Source organism: Alligator sinensis, unplaced genomic scaffold (genome assembly GCF_000455745.1).
Source record: "Alligator sinensis unplaced genomic scaffold, ASM45574v1 scaffold583_1, whole genome shotgun sequence".
Lineage (NCBI taxonomy): Eukaryota > Metazoa > Chordata > Crocodylia > Alligatoridae > Alligator > Alligator sinensis.
In genome coordinates, this window is record NW_005841983.1 from 1,869,732 (window position 1) to 1,880,828 (window position 11,097).

Genomic DNA, 11,097 nt, shown 5'->3' on the forward strand with positions numbered 1-11,097 from the left:
TCTAGTATGGGTTGCAATTGTTTGAGGATTGTTCGTACAGGTTCAAAGGAGGGGTGATATGTCATAACTAGTGGTGTGCGATTTGTGGGGGGTTTTCTTCTGTACTGCAGCAGTTCTTCACATGGTATCCAGGTGGCTCTTTCAAACGTGCAGTCTATCTCTGGAGGCGTGTCCTTGTTGGGTAAAAGCCTTTTTAAGATTGGTGAGGTGGCGATCCCGGGTGTTCTCTTCAGTACCTCATCACCAGAAGCAAAACTTCTTCAAGCCCAGAACACACCAAAAAGATCCAGACCGTGCCATGACAAGAAATGCAAAACCTGCCAACACATCTCCACCACCCCCACTATTACTACACCCCACAACAGAGCCATCAGCATCCCAGGATCTTACAGCTGCACCTCCAGAAATGTAATATAGCTCATCCAATGCACCAAATGCCCTGATGGAAAATAAGTAGGAGAGACCAAACAACAACTGCGCACCAGAATGAATGCACACCGGAAATCTATACCCAATTACCGGTGGGGGCACATTTCTCACAAGAAAATCACTTTCTCTCCAATCTCTCAGTCCTGATCCTCAAAGGAAACTTACACAACACTTCCCAGAGACGAGCTTATGAACTCCACTTCATCAACCTCCTGGATACTAAAAATCATGGACTAAATATAGACATTGGATTTATGACACATTATAATCTGCCTGACAACTGACTCCCCAGCCCAGCCGCTGGCTTCTTTACTTTTCATTCCATCCAGGAAGAGCACACACCAACTGCTGAAACTTCCTTAGCCTGACGAAGGGTTTTTGAACCCGAAAGCTTGCTTAATAACTATTCTCCAACCATTTGGGTTGGTCTAATAAAAGATATCAGATTCACCCAAGGAACCTTGTCTGCCTATGTCCTTAGACCAACACAGCTACAACCTACACCCCTGCAAAATGGACTATCATATTTTCTTTCATACAACATGCCCACAGATATACATATATATACCTTGTTTTTGAAAACCAAAATGAAGAAAAAAGATTTTTCCAGTTATGGTTGAATAGAGCAGGGACAGAGCCTAGTCTTCAACTGACCCACCTTCCTTTTCCTGCATAACTATAGCTGAATCCCTAGCTGAAACTAAAGACTGTTCTCCACGGAAGGGTCTATGATTTTGAAAAGGGCTAAAGAGTGTGAGCTAAAGAGGGTGTGAAATACAGAAACGAGAAGCAGCTTGCAGGCAGTAACATCTAAGAGAGGTGAGCTTGATTAGTAGAACATCAAGACAATACCTATAGAGTGTAGAAAAACGAGTCATTATGTCAATTCATTCCCTCAGCTGCCTGAATAAGTAATACCACAGCTGCTACACTATGGAGCAGGAATCAAAACAGGGTGTTTCTAACTTCAGACTTAGGTTTGAAACTGAAGTTAGTTTCAGTTAACTAAATGAAATTCTGCTTAATACATGCACCCTAATTTTGGAGAGCTGGTTTTTGGAGAAAAAGAATGCCACATATAAAAAAAATACTGTATTTCACATGTGATTTTTTCTGCATCTAACTTTACAGCAGAAGTGCAAAGTTTTGCTGTGTTATGGGACAAGAGTGGATGGAAAAACTGTTGATTCATTAGCTAAAAAAATAATCTTGTGGGTCTGTAAACCCTATTTTTCATTGTAAGGACTCAAGGTCCTGAATTTCATAATTTCACCAGCTAAAGGATCATAGCTAATTTGTGGTAGTAAACTACATACTTCTGAAATGGTTGTTTACAATATAATGTGTGTGAATCCAGAAGATGAAAGTTTCATCATTTACCCATTGGTTCCAAAGACGGTAGTTTACTGGCCGAAGATGCACGGAACACCTCTGGGGCTTTATCCCATACAGAGTTCTGAAGTCTGTTTGTTGTTGTACTGGTCATTTTCTGAGAGGTTTGAGAATTGACTTCACCATCATCCCCACTATAATTTAAATCCACGCAAATGGATGTATCTGGAGTGTCAGCCATTTTTTCTTTCCCTTCTGCTACCTCCTGAAATACACAAACAAGGTCAACAGATACATTGAGAGAAGATCATTAGTTTTCTAGTGAGTGTTCTAAACAAGTTTCTGAAAAAAAGTAATTAAATTCTACAGATGTAAGAAATAGCTAACTGTCCGTTTCAACAGTAAAAGCTACAAGCAAGCCAGATACAAACACCTGTTAAGTAACACATGGCATTTTAGAAAGTCAGTTATACAGAGCTCCAAGTGCTTTCAGAGGTAGTATTCCAGTCTGATATAAAGACCTGAAGTGCACAAATGCATCTGACTGTGTGGAAGCCAGTGACAGCGAGCAGAGGAAGCAGGGTCCTTGTATATACAACCCTTCTATGTACAAAGGTTTGCAAAAATTTAAGGAAAAAAAGGGATGACTTACTGGATTTATTTTGGTTTCAGAGCGTAGGCAGCGGATCATGGCATTGACATTTGTGATGCACGTTTTCCAGTCTTTTCCATATTCACTCAGATCATAAGTTGGGAAATTAGTTGCAAGAAATTCTGCACATAAAATGAGGGAAATATTTTACGTTATGTGGTAATAAAGAAGCATTAAAAGTGTTTTAAGAGGATATAAATTGATTTAATGCATCAACCAAGATCTGTGAATGAAATTAAGGTTTTCAATTCATATTTAAGAATTATGACAATATGAAGGAAAGTGTGAAAGTATACTTCTGCAACGGTACATAGTAAGTAACATTTTCATTATTCAATATTTCTTAGTTGATACATTAAAACAGTTTAAGTTTGCCTGACTACCAGCCTAGATAACAAAACCAGCAGAAAGGCTAACATATCCATTTAACAGTTTTTATAAACTGTGGTTTCTTTTGTGTCAAGACAAAAAAAATCTGTAACTACAATGAATGTCTTATACACTAGCTTATGAAAAATAACAGCTTATGTATATGCCTGCATTCATGCCCACATGCAGGTATGTTTGCTGTTGGCAGGGACAGGCTAGGGAAGGAATTTCTCAAAAATGTCATTAATATTAGGGCTGTGCAAAATAGCACCATTTCATTTTGACTTCCATTTCACCGTTTCAAAGGGACAGTGTTTCATTTCACTGTTTTGAAGCACCGTTCAGTTCTGTTTCATCACAATTGTTTCACTGTTTCAACGCTGTTTCGACGCATTCTGACGTTTTGCCCATAGGTTATAACGAGGAATCATGAAAATGCCTATAACTTTGTCATTTCTTGCCTGATTCAAGTGAAAATTGCAGGAATGGTAGCCCCTTCTGAGGGCATATATCCTGCCAAGTCTCAAGGAGATAGATGCAGGGGTTACTGGGAAACAGCACCTCAAACTGTTCAAAGCAAAACTCTTATCACTTGCTGGCAGCGGCAGCCTGCTGGCACTCCACGCGCAAATCTGGGGACCCGTGCCCCCAAAGAGGGCTGCAGGACTGTGCTGGACTCTTCCTGGGGGGTGCGGGCCCCCATATCTGCGTGCAGGAGGGCAGCAGGCTGCTCCTGCCGGCTGGGACCGGCGCTCAGCGCAGCCTGCACCAAGTGCTGGGAAGACTGGTGCTGCTGCTGGCCCCAGCCAGAAGCAGCAGCCTGCTGTCATCCCACGCACATATTTGAGGGCCCATGCCCCCCGGGAGCACTGCGAGGCTGTGCTGGACTCTTCCCGGGGGGTGTGGGCCCCTGGATCTGCATGGAGAATGACAGCAGGCTGCCATTGCCAGCTGGAACCAGCACCAGAGTCTGCCTGGAGCAGCCAGAACTTAGCACTGGGAAGAACCCTTCCCAGTGCTGGCGCTGGCCCCAGCTGGCAGCAGCAGCCTGCTGTCATCCTGCACACAGATCTGGGGGCCTGGACCCCCCGGGAGGGTTGTGGGTCTATGCCAGACTCTGGGGCCCCAGATCTACGAGTGGGATGACAGCATGCTGCTGCCGCCGGCTGGGACTGGCGCTATGTGCAGCTCGTGCTGAGCTCCAGGAAGACTGGTGCTGCTGCTGGCCCCAGCTGACCCGTGGCCCCCGAGAGGAGTCTGGCACAGCCCTGCAGTCCTTCTGGGGGTAGCAGGCCCCTGGATCTGTGCACGGGGTTTCAGCAGGCTGCTGTTGCCGGCTGCGGAAATAGCCCAGAACTGCCGCCATTACCAGCTGGCAGCAGCAGCCTGCTGTCATCTCTCATCATCCGGGAGCCCGCGCCCCCCAGGAAAGCTGGGGGAAGTGATCAGAGAGTTGAGGGAAAGATCAGGGAGCTGGGGAATCCAACCGGGAACTGGGGGAATGTTCCCAGTTGGAGTCCCCAGATGCTCCCTGAACATTCCCCCAGCTCCCGGTTCAATTCCCCAGCTCTCTGATCGCTTCCCCCAGCTCTTTCCAGGGGGCGCGGTCCCCCGGATCTGCACACGGAGTTACAGAGGCAGCCTGCTGAAACCCCACATGCAGATTAGGCAGCTGCACCCCCCAGAAATAGCTGGGGAAATGAACAGGGAGCTGGGGAAAGCGATCAGAGAGGTGGGGAATCAAACAGATGTCAATATCAGAGAACTCCTTCCCTCCTCTTCCCCCTCCCTCTCCTTAGTTTCTGTTTAGCTGCAAGCAAGCCCAATTTAAAAACTCAAAACGTTTTGAAACTTGCTAAATGTTTTGAGTGCGCTTGTTTCGTTTCAAAGCCGTTTCAAGGCCTTTTGTTTCATTTCGATTTCACTGTTTCAACCTCGAAATGCATTGAAACAGCTTCGAAACGAAACATCTGTCAAAATTTCCTACAGCCCTAATTACTATCCACGTTCTAAACAAGCAAGAAAATGGAAGTTAGGTGACAAACGTGTCCACTGATTTGTCTGTCAATAGGTCCATTAACTTTGTGGACATATAATTTAAAATGAATATAAGTGGTTCTGAATGATGAACAATAAGAATATAAAATTATGAATAACGAGAGAAATTCCAGAAATAGTAGAAGTGTGAGCAACTGAGGTAAGTTGGATTCAAATGTTCCTCAAAACTAAAATGCACAGTGATGCCTATATCTACTACTGGCTAATTTAGGTGTTGTATAGCAACTAATCAGAAGGTAGATATTACACACTGAAAAGTTATAATTTAAGAATTCAGGTAAGCTGATAAGGAATCACAGTGAACTATACAGATTTAAAAAACTGAACATACCTCTTATTGCAGCAACCTTGTTAGGATCCAATGTTCTGCGCCCCCGTGCACTTACACCCATAATGCTACACAGTAATGTTTCTTTGGGGAACAAGACACGAACTAAGTAGCGTGCTGCATACTTTGGCTTGGTTTTTTGTCGAGCCTTCATCAAATAGTTGCCAAGAACTTTTATATTTCTCGATGGGTCACCAATATACTCTTTGTAAAGCAAAAGCATTTAAAGAAGATTAAACAAACTGCTGAAAAAGGAGCTCTCCCCAAACCAATTTCTCACTTTAGCACTAAGTAATGGTCAGCTCATTTAGAAATGTGTTTCTCAAGCTTTCTCTGATAAAATTAGGTCAGCTATATATTATCTGTCTTTGCACTTACAGGAAGGCAAAAAATTGTGTTGGTTAACCTTATGTATTTTCCCAAACTGACTAATCAACAGCACCTAGAAAAAAGCATTAAGCACATAAAAGTTCAAATCATCATAATGTCCTACTTTGTTAATATGCATATAAGTATATCTAACTTTTCCAGACAAATTCTTACAATTTATTACTATTTTATTAGCATTTTCATGCTGGTATTTACATGTGCACAAACAGAAATTGAATGGAGGTGCCTGTGAATGTTGCTGAAAAGTGAAGTAAATAATGTGAAACTATCAGATGTATATACTTTTTAGACTCAAAAATGCCACAAGACTCAAGGGTATATGTGCATTTTGAAAAAGGGACTTCACATTACATAATGGCGCATGTATAATTCAATGCCGTATAGAGCTCTTTTTCATGCTCTCTAAAATTAAATATTTTTTAAAAACAAAAAGGTTTTGGGGACTGTATCTCTCGCTTATAGAACAGTTCACTGGTGGAACATGAGAGGGCCTTTGACATATTCTATATATGAGTTAATTTTCCTCCTATAAAACACTGTTAAGTTGCTTTCTCTAAAACAGAACAAGTGATGGCCTCCTGTTTAACGGAAGTGTCTATTAAGTATGATAATGTTTAGTTTTCATTACAAAGAAGTATCAAGAAAATCCTTTAGTTTACTTTTTTCCCCTTAAATACTGCACTTTATCGTTACAGCTTCAGAAATTTTAGCAATGTATATAGGCTCTTTGTATTTGCACGAGGTCCTAGCTGTTGTATTGCATTAGGCAAGGCGAGTACACAGCATGAAAATAGCTTATATCAGTAGGACAAAACAAGAGGGCGCATTCTTAATGTAATCCTAAATCATTGTCTCCACTTGTAAATAAAAAGTTTGTTGAAGTGCACAGGTTATTCTGCATATCAAAGTAAGTCTAATGTAAAAATCAACTGAAACTCTTTGTCAGTGCAGTATGCATACTTTTTTTATTTTGAGGCAGTCAGTTCAGCTGCTTTATTTTTGTCAGAAAAATGATTTTCCTCATGTGATAAAGAAGGATAAAGTTACATGTTACACTTACACTAAAGGCACTTAGATGTGAGTGTCCACAGATTAAAGCTCATTAATTTGTGCTAAGCACTCTCTCAGTGTCTCAAAGTTATACCACACCAGATGAGGATTAACCCTGGGTTGTGCTACCTTAGCTCATGCTAGGGTAATTTCAGTATGCTTCACATAGATAAAATGAGCAGTGTGTAGTCCTCCAAAATCCCAGGATGCACTGTTCCCAGTACCCTCTCGTTCACCCCTGAGTGGGGGTAGAGCCTGGACATCCTGGCTCCTAGGCATGCCCCTGCTCATCAGCTCTTAAGTGGCAAGTCACACTGGGTGCCTATAGACATGTAGCAAGGCTGCTCCAATGTGCTGTAATTACAGTGCGTTGGAGCAGACTGAATTAATCGAGTCTGCTGGAGCATGTTAATTACTGCACTCCAGCAGACTCCACCATCACATGTCTCAGCATCCCTGTGCTTTTTGCAGCACAGGGATGCTGATACACATGATGCTCCAAAAGCCACTCTAATTAAAGCGCCTCCTCGTCCCACTCCCGGATCACATCTATAAACACCCATTTATTTCTTATAGCTGTAGCCAATGGTTCCAGTGCTAAATCAAACATAAGTGGGGTTGATAATGGGCAACTATGTTGATTCCTCTTTGTAAGGGAAATGGATCAGGTAACATCAGGTAACATATTATTGGTCACATTTTATTCCCTGTTACTATCTATTCTACTATTCTGAGCATATGCTACCTGCAACTCACCATAACTAAGATTGATAGAGACTGATGATGATGGCAGTTCTTTCACACTTCCTGCAGAAGCCCTGTAGTTCATCATCATGGCGTTTCTTCCCAGACTGGTTTCAGGGGGTGTCGGCATCACTGATGACACAAGCGGTGAACCTGCTGCTGCTGATGCAATGTTGACTGTGCTTTCCACAACTGTGCTTGCAAGATTTGTTTGTGTAGGAAGGTCAGAGATCCTGTTACCCACTGTGAATGGTGAATGCAATGAACGAGTGGAAATGATAGTGGGTAGGGGTGGGCTCTGTCGAAGAGCAGGTTGCTGTGATTCAAGTTGAAGAGTTTGTTGAACAGGTTTGATTGTAGAGTTGGCCTGGATATGGCTGGGGAGATGGTTCCTCTGTAGTCTAACTCTTATAGCAGGGCTATGCTTCCCCTGTTCTGGGGGAGAGATCTGAAGACTTGACTCCCTCTCCATTTGTTTTTGTACTCTAATTTTTCCATGGGGTAAATGACTGGAACTTCTGTGTGTAAATCCAATGGGTCTCTGCGAATGTAATTTGAAAACAATAATTAAGTTAAACTACAAAAAGTTGCTGATTAATTCTTTCTTAGGAAACAAGAGAGATTTCAATGGTTTGAAACTGATTAGACTTTTCCTACGGGTAGTTTCCTTATAAAAATGCCAATGCTATTGCTGCCTTCTTCCTACATCAATTTTGGTATATATCCACTTCTCAATTCAACTGCAAAAGGAACATCTACACTGTACTGGACAGTGCTACAAAAGGCCACCATGGAACATGCTCTGCTCCCTCAATCCTGCTGTGTATGCATCACATATGGAAAATAATGTCACAGAACCACTTTCTGGCATGTGTCCAGTGGTACTCTCAGGCTCTCAACCTCAGGCATGCTCATAAGGATGGCTACATGAGATTTTTTTTAGCATGTGGACTAGGACAGAAATGAGACAAGTTTTTTATGGTGGTGCTTTAATGCAATGTAGGCATGTCCTAATATAATCTCCATTTCTCATGTTCTTCCCCATGACTTGCTCTTTAATCTTTCTCCAAAGGACTGAACATATAGGGTGTCTGTAGACATGTGGGATACCTGCTCTGATGCACTGTGATTACAGCATGTGACAGCAGACTCAGCTAATCTAGTCTGCTGCCTCAACATCTTGTGTATTCAGCATCCAGCACTTCAAAATGGCAGTGGGGACAATTTAACTAAAGCTCATTTGATGAGATTTAGTTAAAGCGCTCCCACCACCATTTTGAAGTGCAGGGATGCTGAATACACAAGACACTGTGGGCACTTTAATTAGAGCAGCTCCTGAGAGCTGCTCTAATTAAAGCACCACCTGCCCCTCACCCCATAACCCCTGGAGTATGTGTAAAAATGCCCATAGGTAGCAAAGAATAGAATTGTTTTTTTAGTAGCTGAGAATGGGCATGTTTTCATACAGTACTGGTTGAAAAATTCAGAGTTAGTCAGCTAGTCTATTGAGGTACAAGAGAATGCTACTGCTGTATAAAAAAGGGAAACATATTTGGACATACACCTTTTTATATACTGTAAAGAAGCCAATAAAATATGTCAGAAAAAATGTTTTATCCCCAGCCTGCCTCTTGTTTTATTCAGTGCTAGTTTTAAACATAAAACATTCAAGTCCTGTCTCACCTCAAAGATTCTATGAGGAGTGGAAATGGTTAGTATGGCAACATTTAGGGAGTAAAACTTGGGTTACCATATTTACTTGATTCCAAGATGAGGTTTTTTCCCATTCAAAATGGGGAAAACAAAGCCTTTTCTTAGGGCCTTGTTACACACTAATTTTAGGCAGCTCCTGGAGCTCTTAACCCCTGGACTATTCACACTTTAACCCCTGAAACTAGTTTTAAGTCCATTTTAGGTGGCTTAAGGTTATGCCACTCCAGTGCAGGTTTATCTCTGATCCCAATTCATGATCCATTAATGTGTGGTCACTCGCCACAGATGAGCTGCCCAAGTTGTAGTCCTCCAGCATCCCAGGATGCAGTGCTCCCTTTCTCACCCTCCTGTTTTGTGTGAGGACTTTCCACCCCTGAACTCTACTGCCCGGGGGCAGTTCTGTCACCAAGCCATCTCCCCTCCTACCTCTGGAGATGTGATATTTCTATGCCTAGGGGTGCAACTCTATGTAAACAGCCTGCAGATTCCATGCCAGCTATTTAGGTTGCAGATCATGGGCAGGTTCAGGAGTGGAGTTCTGGGGGTGGGGTGGGAACAAGATAGGGGGTCAGATCAGGTCCCCATGAGCTGGGGCTTCCTTCCTGGGGCAGGGACAGTAGCTCCCCAAAAAGTGCCTTCTTTCACCACTGCCACCTCCCAGCCACTCCAGGAAACATGATCAGCACTCCACACCACATTCCCAATCGCAGTCTATTAAAACAGGAGACCTTCTTTAATTTACTTTCTCTTTATTTCTTTTTAAATTCCTTGTATTTATTCTTTTTATTTATTTTTATTTATTTAAATTCCTCTTTTTTTCTTTCTCTTTTATTCTTCAGGGGCTGACTTCCTTCATTTCACCACCCTTTCCCCAACCCCATTTCCTTATCACCTCACATTTCATCATCCACCCCCATCCCATTAACTCTCTGCCTCCCAGCTTCATGTTCCTGCCCACCCTCCCCATCCCCACAATCTCTCTGACACCCCACACCTGGAACAGGGATAGAAGGCTGTCCTGGCTCACCAGCCCTGCAGTGGCAACTCACAGCTGTAGCTCCTAGTCAGGCCCCTTATCAACAGGCCCTCTAGTGGAAAGTCACAGCTGTGCAGGTGGGGGAATGTAGCTTTGCATTTTCAAAATTATAATTTTCCATGTCTAGAATCTAATTATTAGGGAGGTTATCTTAAATTCAAAGTCAGCTTGGATCCAGGTAAATACAGTAGTTATGAGAAGAAAGGCCTGTTGGTCAAAGCAAGATGTTTTGGTAATATCTACTTATTTTTAAATCATTAACATTGTGGAGAAAGAATGGCTTTGTGAATTTTAAATGCCATCACTTTTAGCTGGAAGTATGTGTCCTCTCCAAGATATCCAAGAAGAACTCCAGCAAAACTACAGAAGATCCAGAGAGGATAGCAAAGATTTATTATCTGCAAAACATGTTTTTCTATGAAAGCCTGAGAGTGCTATATATTTTGTTAATTAAAGAGACATTCAAGACAACTTGATGATGGTTTATAATTAGGGAGAAGTGATCTAACACTAGAAAATGATTCTGTCTAGCAGATCTAGTTGTTACAGTTCCAAAGGCTGAATGTCCAGTTCAGTAGCATTCAACATGAAAAAATGATATCATGCAATCTTTTTAATAAGGCTAATTAACTATTGAAATAAAGAAGTTGTATATTTTCCATCACTTGGAGCCTATATTCAGAATGATTGTCTACATAAAATACATAGGAGGGCGGCTTTACATCTAGGCATCACCAGTTACCCCAGGCATAGAGCTTGGTTATTGGGCAAGATACAGGAGTTACCAGATGTAGTCTCTGGTCTGTACTAGAAAGGATGGACTCTTCTTTAATCTGAGAAGTTTTTCCCTTATACATCATAAAAAAGCACAACATAAAAAAAGTTTTTCAAATAACTTTGAGATCACCTCTAATCTGAGAAGAATGTTAGAGAAAGTTGCCATAAGGCAGGTCAGAGAGAAGGTCATTGGGTACTAGTGCCCCAGAGGGGGTTGGG

At 42.2% G+C, this 11,097-nt stretch overlaps 1 protein-coding gene across 1 annotated transcript in view; it reads right to left on the bottom strand.

Moving 5' to 3' along the window:
• BEND2 (BEN domain containing 2) overlaps window positions 1–11,097 on the bottom strand; it is a 59,925-nt gene that overhangs the window by 11,020 nt on the left and 37,808 nt on the right. Inside the window, exons 7-10 of the mRNA XM_025201120.1 lie at window positions 7,365–7,893; window positions 5,172–5,372; window positions 2,414–2,535; window positions 1,810–2,026 (exon numbers count right to left, since the gene is read on the bottom strand). Of these exons, the coding sequence (XP_025056905.1) occupies window positions 1,810–2,026; window positions 2,414–2,535; window positions 5,172–5,372; window positions 7,365–7,893 (1,069 nt within the window). The remainder of the gene's footprint in view (window positions 1–1,809; window positions 2,027–2,413; window positions 2,536–5,171; window positions 5,373–7,364; window positions 7,894–11,097) is intronic.